Source organism: Tympanuchus pallidicinctus, unplaced genomic scaffold (assembly GCF_026119805.1).
Source record: "Tympanuchus pallidicinctus isolate F22 unplaced genomic scaffold, pur_lepc_1.0 scaffold22, whole genome shotgun sequence".
NCBI classification, from domain to species: domain Eukaryota; kingdom Metazoa; phylum Chordata; class Aves; order Galliformes; family Phasianidae; genus Tympanuchus; species Tympanuchus pallidicinctus.
This window is the reverse complement of record NW_026294739.1, coordinates 34,986,841-34,998,694: the sequence shown is the minus strand read 5'-3', so window position 1 is coordinate 34,998,694 and position 11,854 is coordinate 34,986,841. Positions and strand designations below refer to the sequence as shown.

General features: G+C 41.2%; 1 protein-coding gene across 1 annotated transcript; it reads right to left on the bottom strand.

Annotated features, from left to right (window-relative positions):
- Window positions 1-5,813: 5,813 nt before the first annotated feature.
- Window positions 5,814-9,160, bottom strand: LOC128082588 (cytochrome b-c1 complex subunit Rieske, mitochondrial). The gene is made up of 2 exons (XM_052686845.1): window positions 8,894-9,160; window positions 5,814-6,612 (listed from the first exon to the last, which is right to left on the bottom strand). Exons 1-2 carry the CDS (start codon window positions 9,099-9,101, stop codon window positions 6,002-6,004), a joined length of 819 nt encoding a protein of 272 aa, XP_052542805.1. The 5' UTR covers window positions 9,102-9,160; the 3' UTR covers window positions 5,814-6,001.
- Between the last annotated feature and the right edge of the window lie 2,694 nt (window positions 9,161-11,854).

Genomic DNA, 11,854 nt, shown 5'->3' with positions numbered 1-11,854 from the left:
AAAGCTTTTGCTTTAGCTATTCACGATGAATGTGAAGAATACTTGATTGTTTTCACTTGTACCAGCCGAGGCTGTTCTCATGTATCTTCTCAGTGCTTATTAGGTTGTACGGTATGATTTCCTTCAATCCCTCTCTATTGCTCATATTTTCTAAACCCTTACTTGTTCTTGTTGACTTCTCCTGGACTCTCTCCAGTGTCATAGCTTCCTTGAATTGTCAGGTTCCATTTGGATTTGCATGAATGCTAACTAATGCAGAACATGGAGTTCCTATTTTTTCATCCCAATCAGACATTTGACTTTTTTCCCCACAGCTATATGATTATATTACTCATTCTTAGTTTGCAGGCAAATGTAATTGAATATGTTTTGCATTTTAGTCGTGTATTTTAAGATATTGGTGTCCTTTGCTACTTTGATTTCCTCTTCTAGTCTGACAAGCATGCTCGTGTACTACCCAGTTCGCTACTGAAAGCACTGAGTATAGCTAGGACTCAAACCTACTTGCCTGTTTCATCCCCACTTGCCTGTTTCATCCAATGAAAGCAATGTGTATCTGGCTGTGATCACCAACTACTTGAGGACAATTTTTCAGTCAGTTCCCATGCTTTATTTATGCTTTTTTCTTGGTTGCTGCTGAGAAGATCACAGCAACAAAATCCTTACTAAAAAAAGTCTTTTTTTTTTTCTTCCTCAACTCAAGAGCTATAGTTTGACTCCAGCATGCTATCGATAATCTTCTAGACTTCTTTTAATGTACCATTGATGGAACTCAATGTTTTTTCTTGAGGGTTATGGGTGCAAGAGAGCTGAATGTCCCAGAGTTTGTAAGTGTGCTCATGGTGCAGTGGGGCCTTTGAGAGAAGCTGATGGATGTGTCATTGACTGCAAGGCAGGTGACCTACTGGCACGAGAGGAAGTATGTTTGTCTGGGAACTGCAATCAACTGAAAATTCAGAGAGGAGAAAAATTGGAAAGATAAATAGCTCTGGTAGTAGCAACCTTTAGTGACCTCAGTGGAGCAGCTCAGAGATGACAAAAAATTCAGGAGGGAAAAGGTTGATGATTTATAGACTGTACGTCAGAATTGCCCATATCTATGGGTATGAGTTATAAGTTAGGACAGATTATCTGTCAAAATAGGCAACTGTCTTCGAAAACAAATATTTTTGAAAAATGATTGGCACAAGGTGAGAAGCTCTTTGTCACATTCAATTAAATGAAATGATCAAGAATAACTCTTCCAGTAGGTTAAGAGAAGGGAGCAGGACAGGCCGAGGAACACTATAACTATGGCCTAAAATTACTGGATTAATGTCCAGCCTTCCAAAATCTGGTATAGCCTAGTAAAGATAAAATTGTTTGATTGTAAGAGTCTGACATGTACTCACTTGCAAGTCCATACGTATGTTTGTAGGTTTTTTCAGTACTGCAATTTCAGTACCTTTTTCAGTACTACAATGCAAGGGTTTGCCTACAGGAAATATGATATAGATATGCCTTGTGCAATGTTTTATTTAGTTAGAAGCAACACAAATGTTTTGAAGCAGCTATTCATCTTGCAAACCAGTGTCAAGTACAGCAGCAAAGGGAGAGATATCTTTGTTTTGTGCTGTAATCTGAAGCAGAGGTATTAAAAAATTGGAGAAAGCTAAAATAGTGGCTTCTTCTATGAAAACATTAAAGCTCAATAAGAATGTTTAAACTAAAGCATTGTTCAAACTATACAAAGAAAATAATATTACCATAAATATTCAGTTTTTTTAATCAGGCGGTCAAAATTGGTGTCATTAAGATGAAAGAATAATTGCTAGGTCAAAATTTGCAGTGCTGCTGTGGGTATCAGGTACCTCAGGAGCAATCCATGAGCCAAATCTTGTTGCAGGTATTTGGTTCTCACTTGTACAAGACCCCAGTGTACTTAAATCTTTGGGGTATATAACTCCAAGCAAACTGCTAAAAACAAACAAACAAACAACCATAATGCCTGAAATTCCAGGTATTTTGGTACTTAATTCAAAATTACTGTTCAGTTGGAACTGAAAAGAGGAGGAAAACACAGCAGTAGCCTGTCAAAACTGAGAGGCTTTTTGCTCGCAGGACTGACATGTTCCACAGGTGACATTTCAGACTGACATCTGAAATGCTCTATCACACTTTTTGCAATTCAAAAGGAGAGTTCTATTTTATTTCAAATAATAATGTTGGCTAAGTGGTGCTGTCATCCATGGCCCACTATACATGAATTACACAAAATATTTACAGAATGGTTGTAAAGTACGGTTGCAGAATAAACTGCCCCCTCCTGCCCCAAACACCAGGCTAACAGAAAGCCCAATGCCTCTAACCTAAGAGAGATGTCTGATCTTATTTGTCTGCTTCTTGTTATTCCTTCAACCTGTTAAAGTGTAAAAAAAAGGGAGAATTTCTGTATACACAAAGCCTTTCCACTTGCATAAATGGGCTTTTATTAAATAATTTTACATCACATTTTTGAGTACCTTTTTTTAACTGTTAAGTACCCTTGAACATAAAATTCCCCGGACCTGCTTGGAAATGATGCAGTTCTCAATAGCTCTATTGATTGTCCTACAGCTGCGCAAACCAATAGATCTCTGCAGGAAGCTGGCACTTCTTATTTGTGATAGGAATTGGAGGCTGACGTGTATTGTAATTACTTCCAAATTACGTGACTGCTCACAGAGGAAAATTTGGAGTTCTGTTACTGTATGACATGGTGGGAGTAAACCAGTTCTGCCTGACACTGCTATTAGACTGCTTGTAGGAAATTATACACTGCACATCTGCATACTAGTGACTTTGCTATAGAATTTTTCATGAAAGATAACTCAAATATGGGCTTGCAAGGAGTGCTGGAACAAGACCAACCTCAGTTGTGCAGTCTGCCTACTGCCTCTGGATGTAACTTCTTTTTGTCATGTGGGAGGATGAAGTCCTAGTAGCTACCAATTCTGTAACTGGCTGACCAAAGACATCAGCCATCAGCAATAAGTAATATTGAACATAGAAGTTTCCTTCCCATATTGATTCTGCCATCATTTATGGGCAGAAGAGCCAGTGTCTCCTGTGCCTTGTGTTTCTAGCTGCTATTTAAACTAGCAAAAACCACATAAAGTACATATCTTTAGCATGGTTTAATTCCAAAATTGCTTATTTTTTTAATGCTAAAAAAAGCCTTTGCACCTGTAATAAACAATATAGTACATTATATTTTGTATATGTGTTGCTAGAGCAAGACAATATAATGATTCAAGTCTGGGCTGGATGGGACTTTGTTCAATCTGGCCTAGTGGGTTGGAGTGTGAAGCAAACCCAGCAGGCTGTATGGTGAGCCCGTCTGGCCCAGCCGAGTGCTCAAGGAGGCACCAAAGAGCTCTCCCTGGGAGATGTGGCCGTGTGCTCTGCCCCTTTGATTCCCACCAGTCTGGCAATGCAGAAAGGGAGTTGTTTTATCTTGGGCAAGGATGCAACCTTGCAAGCAGAATACAGGTGTATTTTTTGTTTTCTTTAGAAATGCAATGCAACAGAGTAAATGCAACTTAAGGAGAATATCAACGCTTTGAAATCACAGACCGAAACGTTTTTAAATGCTGATATTTTCTTGTGGGCTTCATGTGACATCATGTAATGACAAAGCATTTCAATTACACAGAAGTGTTTTCCCGCTGCTTTATTTAGTGCATGAAAGCTCTTGTATTTTTCTTAAAAACAAAAACACTTCAAACATTTTCATCAAGAATAGAGACTAATTGATAATTATACAATAGTTATTAAAATGGCAAAATAATGATAAATCATTGCCGATGTGCAGCAGACTGTTTTGTACAAAAATTGTTCTTGGAAGCTGTTCCCTCCTTGTTTGGTGCTGATGTTGCACTGGGTTGAATTACCTGCCTGCAGGGGAAAGGGCAGGAGATATGTGTGTGCTATCCCTGCTTGTGCTGTGGTTTCTGTGTGATGTTGCAGTTCCTCAAGGTGCTTACACACTAGATGTGTGCTTTTAGGAACAGAAAGCCCTGCTACGGCCATTACTGAAGAGGATGTCAAAATGGAAATATGTAGAAGCAGCAAAGCTAGCAAAACATTGCTTCTAGTAAATACAATGAATATTTCCCCAGAAATTCGTAAAATATATCAGTATTTTTCTGTGTACTGGGACACTTGTTCTTCCATCTACATGGGGTACGGTAGCCATGAGAAGGGCAAAGTTACCATTGTCAGCCCAGAAGGCAGTTAGGAACTTGTGGCCATGAGCACATCACTGCAGGGAGGTTTGTCCCTGTTTGAGCTGCATTGCTCCACTCAGGAGTTTGTTCCATCTGACAAACCTCATCAGTAACTGCACATTACTCCTTGCAAATCGGTCGCTGAGGTTGGAAAGCAGAGGGTGCGATGTTCTAGTCCAACCCTCTTGCCCAAAGCATTGCAGCTTGGGATTCTGACTGGTTTGATTTGAGCATCTCCATGGATACTCCACAACCTCTATGAAGTGTTATAGTGTATTCAAATGAAAATTTGTGTTGTTTTTATTTTTTATTTTGTATCCAAATTGTGAGATTCTATATGTGAGATTCTGGAGATTTTAAAAAACTCTTTATTTCTTGGATTCTTATAAAACCCCATTCTTTTCCAGTGCATGCTTGTCTCATCATAAGTGACCTTTTTGCAACTGTGAAGAGAACAAAGCCTTTAATCAAAGAGAGGAGGGCAACTATCACATCTGCATGGCCCAGGAAGCAACACTTAACAGTGGAAAAAAGGTACTGAATCTCATAGTTATAGCAAAAGCTGATTTATCCTCATGTGTGCCATGTAGTGGTGCTACACTGGTGGTAGGTCGGTTGTCACTGAGTTAGTTTGAAATAAGTAGCAGCTTTTCCTGTATAAGTAGTTTTATGTATGAGCATTTAAGTCTGCTGTGCCAGAACTCTTCAAGATTTCATTGTGGTCACTTGTGAGAAACTGCCAGACCAATTGGTAAGACCAGTGCTGGTAAAAAAACCTACTGGTTTCGGGCTGCATTTGTTTTTCCATAGATTCAGAATCTGCATTGAAATAAGAGAGGCTTCAAAGTTTTAGCCTGTATTAAGCTCATTTTTACACAAATCATTTGAGTCCTAAAATCTCTTTGATTATATATCAACCTTTTGCTATGTTTACCTTGGAGATTTGTCCAAACTGAGTGGTTCCCATGATTTATTGTGCAACGCTGTGTACAACTTGAATTTCCCTTTTTGCTTCTTTCTCAAATTATTTCTATTGGAAAACTGTCATAGATGTTCCAGTGTCCTAAGTAACTGATCAAACATTTAGGTTTGTACACTGTAATTAGTATGTGAAGTGTAATTCCGCTATGTCATGTTTACATTTTGTCCTCATCATCATAAAATTACATTGCTTCCCTAGCAGAGAAGTAGTTACCAGCTGCTCTTGAACAATGTAAACTATTTTTTCCCAGGTTCTTTTTTGCGTACCTTTTCTTTCATTTCCCTTGAAAACGTACAAACATAAAAATACACTGGAAATTAAAGGATTGCATTTAATACAATTCTACACTGAAGCTGACTCCAAACACGTTTTAAGTCTGCTGCAAGTTTTTAAAAGGAGTTTCTTCCCATAGTGCAGCAAAACTTAAATACAAATAATGAAAACGTGGTACAGAGAAAGCTTGGTTGTGTAGTTCAGTGCCTGTGTTAAGTATGCCTCCTTTCAGCAGGGCTGCATAAACGTATTTTTTGTATGCTGCAGAGTCTCTTTGACTCAGTATACAAACAAATACACATTCTCTTAAGTCGGGAACAAGTGCTCACTTCAAGTTTTTATTAAAATTGAACACAAGGAAGTATTCAAACATACTTCTGGTTGAGGATGAAGCTAATGTATTTTTAGCATCTTCCGGTTTGACAGTATTCCAGAATATCAGTTAACCTTTTTACAAATACATTCACCAGAACATGAAAGCGAGCGAGCACTCTGTCATTCAGCCAACAATAACTAAATCATCACCAACAAACTGGTAGGTTGGAACCTCCAGGTTATAGGGAGCAGGACCTTTTCTGATTCTGCCAGAGGCATCATAATGGGACCCATGGCAAGGGCAGTAATAACCACCAAAATCTCCAGAGTTAGCAATTGGTACACAGCCAAGATGAGTGCAGACTCCTACTAATATGACCCATTCCGGTTTCTTTACTCTGTCTAAATCGTGCTGTGGGTCTCTCAGCTTAGACACATCAACTTCTGCCTCCTGATTAATCTCTGCTTGGGTTCTGTGACGCACAAACAGGGGCTTTCCTCTCCACTTGAAAGCCATGTTTTTGCCTTCTGGAATGTCAGATAGCTTGATCTCAATCTTTGACAATGCTAGCACGTCAGCAGAAGCACTGAGGCTGGAAACAAACTGGGTGACAACATTCTTAGCAACATATGCACTAGCTACACATGCTGTTGCAGTCACCAAGTAGGAAAACCCTTTTCTTTCTTCACTGCTACTCTGAGAGGACGTTGTGGCATCTAGCACATCTTCACGGCGATAGGCAGAGAAGTCAGGGACCGTGACATCGTTGTGGACATACCGCACACTGGCAGGCGCTGCAAGAAAAATAATAGGAAATGGCAACTCTTTCATTCAAAATGTATTAGGATGTATTTTATATTAGGCTTTCCTAAATCATGTTCTATGAATGATGGGTACGTTATTCCAGAGTCTTGGTTGCATTCCTCTAATAATACATTTCAATTTTACCTTGTAAAATAATACTTATTAGAAGGTGTTTTTAGTAGATGAGCAAGGTTGGTGAGTCATTCCACTTTATCTGTGAAAACTGAATGAAGCCTAATAAGGGTATAGAAAGACCTGCAAAAAGTTCTGGGTTTGAAGTGATCTGTTGGAAATTTCAAGGCAGAAATGCTGCAGAATACAACAGCTAGCTGACACAAGTCAGACATGCTTTCCGTTCTGTTTCCTTGAAAAAAATGTTTGAATAAATTTTATCTCCTCTGACTTAAGTAACCTCTATGCCCTTAACAATCTTAAGTGTCTGGCTAAACATTTTAAAGATTAAAAATACCAGATCAGACACCCTCCTTTATAGAACTTAAAACTGGCATCAAAGCTAACTGCCCCAGGAAATGATTTTTAAACCTTTCAAACTCTGGTCTTCTATTTGCAGACATGTTTCATAAAAGGATTTAGGAAAAAATTTAGTAAATATCCAGTTCCCAAACTTTGTGAGATTCTCACTTGAAGCCATGTGCTGACCTGACAAGATGTGGCTGCTAAGCAAGGGGAGCCTATTAGTTTCTCCAGCATATGAAAGCTACCTCCCTCAACACAAATGTAAAGAAAGGACATGCTAAGGACATGACTTGCCAAAATGCAGTCTGTTAGTTGGCAAAACCTGTTTAGTCTTAATTTTTTCTAGCAGTTGGCACAGAGTTAATAGGTTAGTAGAAAGCATTCTCTTGAAGTACTCAAAATAAGATCTAATGGGGAAATATTTGCATTTCTTTACAATTTACTTAGGAAAGAAAAAGTATTTACTCTTAAACTGAAATTGAAAATTCTATGAGAGCAAACTACTCATTTCAATGTGAAGACATTTCTCATTTAGTAGCAAGCTAGCAGGCATTATAATTCACCTACTTTGAAAATTCTCTGCTACACTTCTCATTGAATAATACTAATTGAAGCTATGAATAAGACTACATGTCAATTACATTAATGATAGATCTGTAGAACTTATATCTGGATGTGTCCTTTGCAGTTGATGGTTAGTAAGATGCTAACTGTTGCTACGTGCCACTATCAGAAGGAAGTTTATTTTCATTCCAGTACATACTTCTTGTATGTACTTGTATGTATTCTTCTTGCTTCATTTAAAGTGGTATATACAGTGGGGACAAAAGATTCTTCATTTCGGGACTAAAGTAACATTTCAGAAATGTTTCCATTTCATGCTCAGTCCACAGTGACTGCAGATCCTTCGTTCCCTGATGTGCCTATATAGGCCTAACACAGATCACTGCCATCAGGGCACGTGCTTCAGACTAGATGTCCTGCTGTAAACATGCAGTCTGCATTCCAAAAGGCTGCTGCTTTTGTTGTGTGGGCAACATCACGTCCCTTAATATATAAAATACATAGCATTAGGCAGTCTTGAAGCCTTGCCTAACTGGCTGCTGTCAGATACACCTTGAGGCCAGGAACTGGGTGTCCCATTTGTTGGTGGATATGCCTGTCAGCAAACTACTTCCATTGCACTGAGCACATGAAGAGATGCAGTAGCCAAGTGATGAAAAGACAGAGACACAGAGCTGTAGGAATAAGGGACTTGGCGGTGCGTGCCTTGCTGAGAGTCACTGTCCTTCTTTGGCCGTAGGCAGACTCTGCAAGAACTACTGAGTGACTTGATCTGGCTCACACCTTGAGAACAGGGGGGAGAAAACAGTGACTGCTCCACTTTCTTTCTTACAACTCTTCTCATGCAGCTGAAAAGCACATCTGCTCTCAGATCTCTGATCTACGTCACTTAAAGGGTAAAAGCCGTATTGTATGATACAGTTTTCCTGTATCTCCCCAAAAGCAGAACAAATACCCGTTTAAGAGTCATCAAAACGGAGCAAGCCTTCAACGCTCTTAGCTCTGCAGCAGTAAACATGCATCACCCGCAGCTGGGAGCCCAGCACTGCCTGCAGGACGCAGCGAACCTCACGGCCCGGCCCGAGGGCGCCCACGGGGACGGAAAGAGGGCGAGGGAGCAGCGGCGCCGGCTGCCGCCCCCCGTCCAGCCCCGGGCCCAGCTCCCGGCTCCCGCCCGCCGCGCCCTCCCCGCCCCGGTGCCACCCCCAGGGCGTCGGGCCCGGCTCGCACCGTTGAGGCTGGCGCCGGCGACGAGATCCCCCCGCGCCGAGCGGCCGCTCATCGACTCCCGGCACAGCAGCGGTCGCTTCAGATCCAGCACCACCTTCTCGGTCCGCGGCGCCGCCGGCGCCAGCGCCTTGAGCGGACCGGGCACGGCGTGCACCGCGGCCGACAGGTAGGGCGCGAAGGGCCCGGAGCGGGCGGCCACGGACAACATGGCGGGTGCGGGAGCGCCGGTCACCGCCGCGACCTTCCCGGCGGCTGCGGCTGCGCGCTGACGTCACCCGCGGGCGGACGGGCGCGATGACGTCAGTGCGGCGCCTCAGGGTCGCAGCAAACGGACGTCATAGCCCTGAGGGGGGCGCGTGCCGAGGCTGGGCGGGAGGGTTGTGGTGCTGCTGCCTGTGGAGCTGCGGGCTGTGAGCCGGGCTGGGTGGTTTAGTGCGGTCTGTAGGCGGTGGGGCACGTTGGCAGACACGGACACAGCCACAGCATTTTCTCTTTAGGGATTATTGCGTGCTCCTATGCCCGGAATTGTGATAATTAACCTGAAGCGATTGCTGGAAATGCTTTTCCCTCCTCAGATCCCAAACTACCCTTGTCAGATGAGCTGGGATGGAGGCACAGCAATCCCATTTTTACCTTCACTCGAGCTGGTTCTGTTTATAGCACCAACCTTGAACTTGAGGTGTCACTGCTTCCAGTCACGAGATTCAGCTCAAACTCTGTGTGAGGGTGCTGGTAGGTGCACCCCTGCTCTAGCCATGTCTCTTCCCCAGTTCAAGCTCGTAAAATGTTCCCAAATTCAAAAAAAACTTCATACAGAGATAAGTTAAGAAGAGATCTGAGCTAAACCATTTCTAGAACTCAAACTGCAATTTCTCACCTAGCCTACAGGGTCCATTCGTAGCATCACAGATCGTTAAGGTCAGAAAAGGCCATGAAGATCATCTACTCCAACCATCAACCCATCTCCACCATGCCTGCTAACCGTGTCCTCAGTGCCACATCTGCCCCCTTCTTGAAAGCCTCCAGGGAAGGTGATTCCAGCACCTTGTTGGGCAGCCTGTTCCGGTGCTGTACCACTCTTTCGGAGAAGAAAATTTTCCTCATATCCAACCTGAAATATTCACGTAAGGCTGTGAAGCTTTAGCATTTCACACTGGCCTGATCAGGAGGTTCTGTTCAGAAATTCTGCTGTTGCTAATGATGCTATGGCTAAATTACTCTATGATTGTGCATTTTAAAAACTGTCTGGGTGGACTGGTAGTTTAGGGACTGGCTCTACTGAGATTTATGCAAGGGTGTGACTTTTTCATATAAGTAATTCACTGAGTCTTTTTATCTGGTGTCTGAAATGTACTGAAATATGGTTCTTCTAATTAAGTGGGATGGATCATTCCTGTTCCAGTAGTATTGATCTATAATTTATTTCTTTCCCAGCAAGTTTTTCACATCGAAGCCTAGGTATATAATGATTTAGCCAGCTAAATGCACTGTACTGTTGGTAACTGTAGTTAGTTGTGAAATAGCAATTACAGAACAATGTAGTATTATTTTGGAGGAAAGATAATATTTAGAAACCACTGTGGCTTGGATCAATGTACAAGTGGAAATAAACGATTTTCAAATAGGAAAGAGAAAATTAGAAAGGATCCATATGTCTGCTACTTTAACAGAACAAGTATTAGAAACATTGTTTCACAGGAAAAGACCTACAGAAACATGAGCTTATTTTCAGTTCTCTATCAGATTACAAAGGTATCATAATTATAATAAATACTTGATCAGAACCACATTAGAAATAATAGATTAAAATGAATTTCTTCTAAGACTATCGGATTTTAGCATGCTTTCTACATAATTGCTTTTTCACCATGAGACTGAGGATCTGACCTAGCGCTTGTAGAAAGGTTTGTTACCAGCTGTGGAGTTTTCTGTGTTTTTATTTGTTTTGGGTGTCTTTGTTTTTAAAGAACGGAAGTTGGGAATTGCTAACCCAGCTCAGCTGTTTGGGATGTGGCTGAGGGGGCTTCACAGCATGTCTTTCTGTCTGGGTTACTCTGAGAGACTTCTGGCACGTGCTTGTTCTTCTGCAGACTTCTGACAAAATGAGGTAGCTGTGATGTATTTGGAAAACGTGACTGTGAGTGTTTTGAAGACTTAGCACTGATGTGATATAGCGTGATCAGAAGATGATTAAAATATGAATGTTTTTCAGTAAGAAGGCAGTCTTTTTTCTGTGTCTAAGAAGAGTTAATTTAAGCTTTCAAATGACTAAGCGTACTCCAGTGTGTAGGTGTTTCTTTGAGAAGTGTTGTTAGGATTATGTTCCCGAGCAGCAATACCAAGTGAGTGTTTGCCAGCAAATCTGAAAGTTAAATGTCAGTGTGGTTTTGTGTAAACCCTCTAAACAGACCTCTGTGATTGCATTTGTGCATTCACAAATGTGTTAGACTTATGAAAATGTATTCTGCTTAATGCTTCTGTCATTCCAAAATAAGTTAAAAACTCTTTTGCATAAATACAAGTGCTGTGGTATATCAAAGCTGCAATATTACGCAATAGCTGCAGCAAATTGCCATAATTATTTTGGGGATGTGCAGTTGTTTTTCAGTACCTTTTTTTACATACTATTTTATTCTTAGGTTTATGTGTTTTTCAGATATTAATTGCTGAACTTTGTTGGCTATTTGCTAAAGGGTCGGTCACCTCGGGCAACGTGATCTTACCAGAAGGTTATATTTTTTTGATTTTTTTCCTATATTGTATTATTTTATGCTCTGAAAAGTCAATGCTACTGAACTGGAGACTGCAGGATTTGCATTTGCTTTTTGGTTTTGCATTGATGATCACTTCATTTTTCCTGAATAAGATTATTCAGAAAGAAAAGATCTAAAAAAACCCTCTTGCGCATTGCTAGCAAAGCAGAAGGTACACCCTGCTTCATCACACTGAAAGATGAGTTTT